Below are 10,333 nucleotides of genomic sequence, written 5' to 3' on the forward strand. Positions count from 1 at the left end.
AGTAGATAGATAGTATAATAGATAAGCATCTATCAGAGATGTCTCCACACCAAATTTTAAAGTCACGTGACTTACGGTTCCGAAGTTATTGCTGATTAAAAATTTCACTCCTATGGGATGTGCCACGCTCTTGTACAAACTTATTCATATGCACCTTACTATAAGCGCCTACGAGAGGTGCCACGCCCCTTGTCAGATCTAACTTTTTGTATACCCTATGTCATATCCGAGGTCACTGCCTATATACCAGTTAAAGCCCCATGAAAATCAATTCATTAGTTCCGGAGGTTAGTGAGTTCAAACAGATAAACAAACAAAATACAGTTTTATTATAGTATAGAAGAAGATAGATAGATAGATAGATGTGGATACTTTACTTTAACCATTTATCATAGATCTTTCTTCATACCAAATTTCAAGTTCATGTGACGAATGATTCCGTAGTTATGGCTGATTAAAAATTTCACACCGATAGGATGTGCCGCGCCCCTTATACAAAAGTATATCTACATTACTATAAGCATCTACCATAGATATGTAGGTATGTCAACGCACCAAATTTCAAAGTCGTGTGACTTACGGTTTCGAAGTTATATCTGACTAAAAATCTCACGCCTATGGGAGGTGCCACGCTCCCTTGCCAGATCCCATTTTTTTATACCCTATGTTATGTCCGATGTCACTGTCTGGACACCAGTTAAAGCTCCATGAAAATGCATTCAATAGTTCCGGAGATTAGTGAGTTCAAACAGATAAACAAACAAACTACAGTTTTATTAAAGTATATACATATATAAGATAGATAGATGTAGAAAATGTAATTGCCTTTCATTTGACAAATTACTTGTTTTGATTGGATAACGAATTCTCAAGACATTAAACATTTGTGTGATCGACCTTTGCTTCTTTAATCAAAAACTGTTATGTAATCAGTATAAGGTCCCAGGTTGGAAAGAAATTGCAGCTGCTCTGCACCAAAATAACTGTTGACTAGTTTTATCACTCAAATTAAAAACAACAAAAATGTATGCCTGTGCAAAACAACCACAAGTCCTCCTGCGCATTGCCAACTAATTTAACCAGATTGAGCAATTTAAATAAAGATTTAAGGATTTACACATAGAAGTCAAAATTCAGAAAATTTTCTTATGTTTTCATGAGTTGTTATGTAAGTGCTGACTCACGAATTTTTTATACTCAACTGGGGCGAATACGCGAAAAATATAAGATCTATGTTCGTTGATCGGCAGGGCTTTTCGCTTCGTTTTACTATGTTAAATCTTATATCTCATGTAACCTTGCCAGCCGTCATTTCTTCCTCCAAAATCCTTTTAGAAAGATACCACGGCTCTAACTATACCCTACAATACCGTAACCGATTTTGACCTAACGGCCTGCCGTTAGCAGATAATATCCCAAAATTAAAGTTTATTTTTTGAAATATTTTAATGATTCATTATTTAGGTAAGAGATGTGTTAGGAATCATCAATAATGTTATGCATGTTAGACCCATAAAAAGTAGTATTTTTTTGTTACAAATACAAATACAAAGCCGATGAAGAACATGGTATTTCCAACGAAGTGGGTACCGCTCCAAATAATTTTAAAGCTGCCTTTTTTGACTAAGATAACATAGGCCGTGAATCTTTTCCAAGATTTGGCGCTTGCTGTGCAAATGCTCTATGGTGAATTTCCCAGATCTATGGCCAAACCGATGTGATAAGAACCTATGAGACCTTAATTCAATGTTCATAAGGCTGATTCGGCGGTAGTTGGCGCCTATGTCTGTCGCACCTTTCTTGTGGATTGGACCAGGCCTGTATATTTCTTTAACATAGACTTTCACAGGGAAAGAGAATAAAAATGCTACTTACCTTTGGTTTTATTATGCCACTGTATGTGTACGAAAGGAAAACTTTTTTGCTGATTTTATTTAAAATAAAAACTTTATGTTTATTTACAGACACATCTGGAAAACATAACTGGCGCCGAAAATATTACTCAGTATCCGGAACAGTTACAGTGCTTAACACAAGATAATTTTTACCAAGACCTTCACCAGGAGATAAGTTCAAAATTTAATACAGCGGCTGCCGGGTCATCTGCCTCGCAACAATATAAACAGCAAAAACCTGACTATCAAAACCATTACTCTTCTACACACCAGCATCCTGTGCAATCACTACAGACAACCACATTAGTTCCATTTCTGCCAGCATTCCTTCAGCTGCCAACCCCGTCATTAGTACCCGCAACACAACGAGCACTACCTGAGTTGCATGCCCGCGTCCTGCACGACACTAACGCGAAAAATAAAAAAGTGGGAGCAGCAGGACCATCAACAAACATGCAACCCATGTGGTCCACGGCAGCCGTTGCTGCCGCCCACATCCAAGCCGCTCTAGCGGCCGCGGCTGTTGTTTCCAGCGGCAATAGTGGCAACAGCGTAGATAGCAACCTTTGCTCAATTAGCTGCGAGGCCACAAAGGCCGCGCTGGGGAATGCAGCTACTGGTAACACTAATATATATAGCAGTAAAATGAATAGCTCTAGCGGCGCCACCAGAGGCTGCACGCAGTCGCCTAACCATAGTGATAGCAATTTAGGTGAAATGCCAACTGGTACTCCATTGCTAGCAATATCGTACGCGAGTGATGTCGGTGTAACACCGCCAGAATCGCCTATGGATCAACTGAGTTCTGTCTACAACAACAAATACGAGGAGTCCTCTTTGGACGTTGACGATACGATTAGTTTGAATGAACGGTCGCACTCACCGCAAAATGAAATGCAAACGTACAAGAGGGATGAGCAGGACGAAGTGGCACAGGAACCTGGAAATGTTCTCGAAACAGACACACCTCTAAATTTGTCTAAACACAAATTTTCGCCATGCCCAACGCCACCATCGTTCACAACAGACTCACCCGGACTACAACAACGCGAGACCTTGGCTGTGATGTCGTCCTCCCCAATATCGTGGTCAGTATCAACTGAAAATATGCCGCGCGGCAACGGCGCAGCCATGGCTGACGACAATTCAACCAGTATGCATTTAAAGAATTCCATGAGAGTAGCAGCTGCAGCAGCAGCCGCCGCAGCTGTAGCAGCAGTTGGCCTGCCCTGTCAGTTTTTACCGTACGCGGCCAAAAATCCAATGCAAAAGCGTATCAGCCACTCAGCTAACGCCACCCCAGGGAAATGTGTGTCACCCTGTAACGAACAGGCATGTGCGCATTCCACCAACGATGTGTTTTCAGAAACTGAAGCCAATATGCTAGCCTGCCGGATGTGGAGTGCAGCCGTCAACGCACCTGAAACGCTCGCGAGTCCGGGATCATTACAGCATAATCATATTCAGCACCAACAACAGCATTTGTACCAACAATCGTCGAGCATATCTCCTATCGTGCAAATTACTAGCAACAGTAGCCCCGAGGGAAGTTACCATGAAGATGATATAGCTGTAGAAGATATGCGGATAGCAAACACAACGCGCGGAAGCGCGGACACTATACTCAAGGGCAGCAAAAGTACAGAACAGACAACACCAGTAACTAGCCAAGTGGACGCATTAAAACAGCGCCAACAGACCAACCATAAACATCAACACCATCATCATCAGAGTTCTCATACCTTACATTCGCACCAATTGTCAGTGCACGACCAGCCGCTGCGTCAGTCAAGGCATCAGCAACACAAGCAGCAGGATATTTCGGAATCTATTGAGATTAATTACGATGCAATCAATAAAAATAAGAACCCTTCGATCGCACCAAATATCTCTCAATTGCCCGGAATGCACGCCGTTGGACACGCCAAGCCGCACATAAAGCGGCCCATGAACGCTTTTATGGTTTGGGCCAAGGATGAACGCCGAAAGATCTTAAAAGCCTGTCCGGATATGCACAATTCGAATATTTCAAAAATATTGGGCGCCCGCTGGAAGGCCATGTCGAACGCCGAGAAACAACCCTACTACGAAGAACAATCGCGTCTCTCCAAGCTACATATGGAACAGCATCCGGACTACCGCTATCGCCCGCGTCCTAAACGCACTTGCATCGTTGACGGTAAGAAAATGCGCATATCGGAATATAAAATTCTAATGCGCAACAGGCGCGCCGAAATGAGGCAGCTGTGGTGTCGAGGCAATGTTGTTACCGGCGGCATGACTGGCGGGGGCGGCAATACGCCCGCAAGCGGCGCGGCAGCATCGCTGCTCAGCTCACCGGACATCATTGTGGGTAGCAATGTGCAGTCGGCGGTCGCAGCAGCTTTTCGCCTACAAGACATCGGTCATGCTGTCAACGCTACGACGGCAGCAAAAATGGGCGTAGGCCAATTGGAGAATTGTAATACGATTATCGAGGGTGTATCCACTCCGAATGGTGTGGCATCAAACTGTGGCAGCTACTATTATCCGCAGGATAGTATGTCGCCTTCCGGCTTTTCATCCGAAAGAAATACACCCAGCTTCAGTTCGCGCGATGACGATTAAAAAATACTCGTACAAAAGATTATTTAAAAGAAATCAAAAGCAAAAAAATTTTAATAATTACCATTATTTAGTCACATAATGCAATTACTTAAAATGATTATTATGTACTTAAGCAATTTGAATCAACCATGTGCCATTCTCAATACTTATACAAAGATCATAAAATGCACAAATATACATATGTACATACATATGAACGCATACATACATACACATATTTATAGACCCCTGGGTTCTTACCCCAAAGTTACTTTAAAGTTGAAGTTGAGTTTATTTTTATTTATTTAGTTAATGTATTTTAATTTTTTTGCGCAAATTTTTTTTCGCGCATATTTTTTAATGTTTTTATATGTTATTTTTTTATGTACAAATTATATAAGTATATAAAAATGTACAACTTGGTGAAATATATGGGATGCGTCTCAGTTTAAATTTGTATTCCAACGATCTTGTGCCATATATGAAGAGGAGTAGGTTAAATGACTATTAATATGTACATACATATATATATCGATATATACGCGACGTCCAGAGAAATTTCGAAAATAAAGGATAAATGAATTCCTGTTGAAAATAAAACTTATCGTTTCAGATTATTTATAATATAATTGAATAAACTAAAGACGTAAACACCTACATAAAAACTAGACGTCTGCATGAATCCATTCAAAACGACGAATGAATTTTTGATATTTTAATTGAATGAATGTGATCGGCTTTGAATTGTGTTGAATTTAAATGAATAGGTGTGTTGATATGAGTATCAACATAGCAACGTTTAAACGCTGCAAATCAAATTGCATGAATATGAATGACAATATTTTTTTTATATGAATATATCGAGCCCTAACCGCCAAAATAACGTAAGCGACATTTTTTTCAAAATTTTCTTTTTGATGCAGAAATGTACCTAGATGCTCTAGAAATATTTCTGCATCAAAAAGAAAATTTTGAAAAAAATGTCGCTTACGTTATTTTGGCGGTTAGGGCTCGATATTTTTCAGCTTCTCACATACATACTTACATACATAAATTTTTGTTAATTGTAATCAACATATGAAAAATATAACCATTGGGTAAAAATGGAATTGATTTCAATTAAGTCGACTTAGGAAAGAATTGAGTTATATATGCTAATGGTATTCTGCATCTACTATTCCATGTGTAAGAGATGGTGTAAGACAGTGTCCCGTAAGAACCCCAACTAGTATTTTGCAATCCGGCCAAAATGATTAAAGAGAAGCATGATTTTGGCTGTCAATAGTACATATTTCTTTTAATTTAAACGAAATGAATTTTCATAAATTACAAAATTCAGAACGCTGAATGTTTTGTATATGAAGTAGAATATCCCAATCTACTGTACTTTGTTTGGTTGGAAGTTTGAATCAACTAATGCAGAGCATTAGCATTCTAATATGTATATGTAATCGTAAGTCCTTACACAACTTTTTGATCTAAGGGGGGAAAACTCGATTTGCTATTGCGATTCTGTGTCGGCTGTATTTTTAGATTTAGGGCCGCTTTTTCTACTGCCTGTTAAATTTATCTTCTTTGATTGTAGTGATTATTTTATTCGGTTTAAAGCTTGAGAAAATCTCCGCAAAGTGGTATTTAACGCGTTTTTTGTATATTATCTATGTCAGTAGATATGGCAGTTAGAACTTTAAAAAATGAGAAACCAAAGTATTTTCAAACAGATATTTGCCCAATACCTTTGTTGGTTTGCAAAAGATCACAAAAAGTAAGAAACTAAACTTAATTTCCAACGTATAAATGCAAGTCTCATGGGTGAAGCCGGAAATATAACGAACTGAACATGGAGGTTGCAGCTCACAGGCAGAACTGGAAAATTGGGTGGGGAGGACTTTTCCAAAAAGATGTTAAGTAAGGAATTCTACAAAAGGGAACTGAATGCGAGAAAATCGTCATACTGAACTTGAGTGCACTTCATGCATATATGTACCCACATATGTAAACTAGCTTCCACAACTCTAGCTAGGCTTCCGCCGATATTCACCGATTACCCCAAGGTGAATTTATGAGATTCATTGACCAAGTCATTACGATTAAGCTTGAAACACTTTGGAAAGGACAGGCCACGGGCCAGATCACCCAATTTATTATCTTTATTATCTAAACGCTTTTTTGAACGCGGCAGCGACATCATGAATTTGAAAAGGAAGAACCGTATCTGTCGCTAAAAAAATAGAAACAGATCTAATCTGGCCAGAACCACAGTCGTGGTGTAGCTCTGTCGCCGCCAAAATTATTATCTACATAAGAGTACGTATTAAAATAATTTGACAGCTGTGGTCCGTTGCCCGTCGTTTCCAATGTGTGGCAAGCTTAACTGAGAGCCATCCGAAGCTGCTGAGAGTCATCTGCTGCGCCCCTACCGTTGCTCCACCACTGTGTAGAGTCATCCTTCGTGAGGCTGCCGCCGCTGAGAGTAATTCGGGCATGTGCTGCAAATCGTACGATTTAAAATCAGTGCGATTTCCAAAACCTACTTTGGAGATTTCTTAACAAAGTCAAATTTTGGCACTGAATCGATGGATATGACGTAAATGACATAATTCTCGCAGTTTCCATTTTAACTATTTGTTACATTCCTTACCGATTTCAAATCGTACGCTTTGCAGAACATGCCTGTTTATCCGTGTTGCTAATGCACTTACCGCTGCTCCCCAGTTACATACCATTGCTCTTGCCGATTGTCGTTCACCGAGCCGCTACGATTACTATTCGTGGTCGAAATTCGACCACTTCCCTTTTTTACACACTTGCTCATTTTGCTTGTCATCAATGGCGACAGGTAATAAGATCAACGGAAATAAGGTCAATTGACTTTATTTCCCACCCTGTTGTGAAATAAAGTCAATTGACATTATTACCTTTTCAAAAGCGAAATAAAATTCATTGACATTAAATTTGCTTAGCTTCGCGGCGCCCTACAATACGTCACGCTACGCCGGGTAAAATCACATATTAGTTTTTGTGCAAATCGCAGATAGAGGGCTGTTAATTTATATGAATTTAAGCCCTCGATATTTCACATTTTTATATATGTAAGTTATTGGAGAATTTCTGCTGTGTTCTGTCACCGTCATCAATGCAGAAGCAATAATTGCTTCATGTTGGCCTCTGCGGTACCTATGGGAAAACTTAAAACTTTGTTCACTCCTCCTTCTAAACATCTTTCCAACAAATCAACAACCATTCGAATCGGTTAAGAAACATAGGAGAAAATTGTTCTCAATTGATATATGCTGGGCTATTTATATATTACTAGTAATAATCCCCGAAAATCGGGGTGCTCTGTGTTCTAAAAAATTCGCATTCACAAAACTTCTTTATTCAAAAACCACATGCATTGGTATTGAACTTTAACTTTGGTATTTTTGCAAGATCATACCCTACTCAATACGAATGCATAACTGGCCATGCGTAAAGCAATCCTCTTCCTAGGTCTGACATTGACACTTATTTATTGTTAATGCCAACGCTATAATTTATTTGAATTTAAGATGTTTAAATGCAAAAGGAAGTGTTGATTCGCTGGGCTGTTAATTTATATGAAAAATTCATTTCCCTTGTGAATCACATGTTTAAAGTCCATTAACTAACCCTTTATATGTACATATTTTTATTGCGGCATCAAAAAAATTATATTTTAGTTCTTTAGCTATTAGGCGGGACCATTAACTAACCCTTCATATGTATACATTTAGGTTGCGGATTAACATCACAACTGCTCCAACTTTTAGTATCAAGTCATGAGGTCCCCTACTCCTACTTGCTCCTGTGGATATTCAGAAACGACAGTAGATATCGACGCCATGTAAAAATTGTTTTCTACGGACAACATATTAAGCATTTCTTTATTAACTAACAGTGCTTATTTTTTGGGCCCGAAACTGATCGATCCTTCAAGTGGTTTTGATTAATTACACCGGGCTGAGGTTCAAACACCCAATCGACTAAATCTCACAAAAAAATCTCTTGTGGCACTTATCTTAAGTTTTGAGTCTGGCGAGAGTTCTCGGCATCCTCTAACCCGCAAGAGAAAACGGAAATAATCAGATTATCTGAAACGCATATACAGGGTGTCCCAGAAGTAACCTGCCAAACTTGAGGAGAAGGCAGGTGGGGTGGTGAGCTCCCTGATAAGCAAAAATTTTTCAGGTAAAAGTGTCACCGTTTTTGAAATATTTAAATTTTTTTTAATTAAAGAAAAATCGTGCCTTTTCATGTATTTTCTTTTACTGCATCTACAAACAAGGCTATACTCAGTAAATTTTTTATGTAATGTGATGTATTGGTTGCAAAGGTAGAGAAAAGAATGTTTCTTCTTTATTCAGTATGTATATGATAACATGAATGTATGTATGTATAAAGTAATAGAAAATGATAATAGATTATTGAGGTGAATTACATGGATACATAATATTGTACAATAAAGGTTTGTGACATTAATAGTAAATGTGCAATACTCTACACGCTCTTACTCAAGCTGAAATGTAATGACTAATATTATTCATTTATTAGTTAAAAAGATGATATTAAGTATATGACTAATATTATTCATTTAATAATTAAAAAGATGATATTAATTAAGTATATGGTTTGATAGCCTTGCCATCTTTACGAGGGCGAAGCTTTCTCATCCCTTCCCTTTCACAATCTTGGTCTTTTGGATTTTCGTCCCCAGTATCCAACTCAGATTGGTCAGAAACAACAGGTACATAATCCGGTTCTTTGTTATTTAAATCATTAGTGTTTGGTAGTGATAGTTGAGAATCGGGGCATGCACGTTCAATGGATGTGTCACTTTGTTTCTCGCCATTCTCTTCGTTTGAAGTACTATCTATTCCGTATGAAATATCGTTTGGTGACTCTGATTTTATTGATTGATCACGAATCTGATCAATGTGCCGTTTGATTTCTTTTTGATTTTGAGTGTAGACACAAATATAATTACGGGGACCAATCTTTCTCTTAATAGTTGCTTGAGACCATGAAGGGTTATTCGGGTTTTTATAATTTCTAATCATAACTTTTTGTCCTGGTTGAAAATTTACATTGCGATTTCCCACGTAATGCTTCTGTTGTTGTTTTTGTTTTTCATGAATGACTTCCTGTACCGTGGGTGGTTTTAAATTGCTAAAACGAGTTCGCAAAGAGCGCCCAAAAAATAGTTTGGATGGTGTTTCACCCGTTGTACAGTGAGTAGTATTACGGTAATCAAATAATATTCTATTTATAATAGTGTCAATATCAAATTGTTTCAAACCATTTAAACTGGCATGAAGAGACTTTTTAAATGACTTTATGAAATTTTCTGCTTGGCCATTGGTCGAAGGGTGACCTGGGGCTGTTAAAACATGTTTAATGTTATTTTTGTTGACGAATTCCCTAAAGTCAGCCGACGTAAACTGGGTGCCATTGTCCGTTACTATAGTTTCGACTATGCCGTAACGACTAAACAGTTCGCGCAGTTTGTTTACAACAAATGCAGAAGTAATTGTTTTCGTTTTGAAAACTTCAACCCATTTAGAGTGTGAATCAATGATGATCATGTAGTAAAAGTTAACTTTTGGACCTGCAAAATCGATGTGGATACGATTCCAAATTTCCCCAGTGGGTTTCCACGAAATCAACTCAGCTTTGGGTGGACTAGATTGTAACTGCTGACACGGTAAGCAATTTTTTATTAAATTTTCAATGTCCTGATCAATTTTTGGCCACCAAACGTATGAACGGGCTAGAGCTTTTGTCTTAACGATACCCATGTGCGATGAGTGTAATTCATTTAACACATATTTACG

General features: G+C 38.4%; 1 protein-coding gene across 2 annotated transcripts in view; it reads left to right on the top strand.

Annotated features, from left to right (window-relative positions):
* Sox102F (transcription factor Sox102F) overlaps window positions 1-4,667 on the top strand; it is a 145,364-nt gene extending 140,697 nt beyond the window's left edge. For both annotated transcript variants that reach the window (XM_017611579.1, XM_017611581.1), the window contains exon 2: window positions 1,965-4,667. In XM_017611579.1, the coding sequence (XP_017467068.1) occupies window positions 1,965-4,502 (2,538 nt within the window). In that variant the 3' untranslated portion in view covers window positions 4,503-4,667. The remainder of the gene's footprint in view (window positions 1-1,964) is intronic.
* Window positions 4,668-10,333: the final 5,666 nt, after the last annotated feature.

This window comes from Rhagoletis zephyria, unplaced genomic scaffold (assembly GCF_001687245.7).
Source record: "Rhagoletis zephyria isolate East Lansing unplaced genomic scaffold, Rhagoletis_zephyria_1.1 Rzeph_scaffold_00428, whole genome shotgun sequence".
Classification (NCBI taxonomy): domain Eukaryota; kingdom Metazoa; phylum Arthropoda; class Insecta; order Diptera; family Tephritidae; genus Rhagoletis; species Rhagoletis zephyria.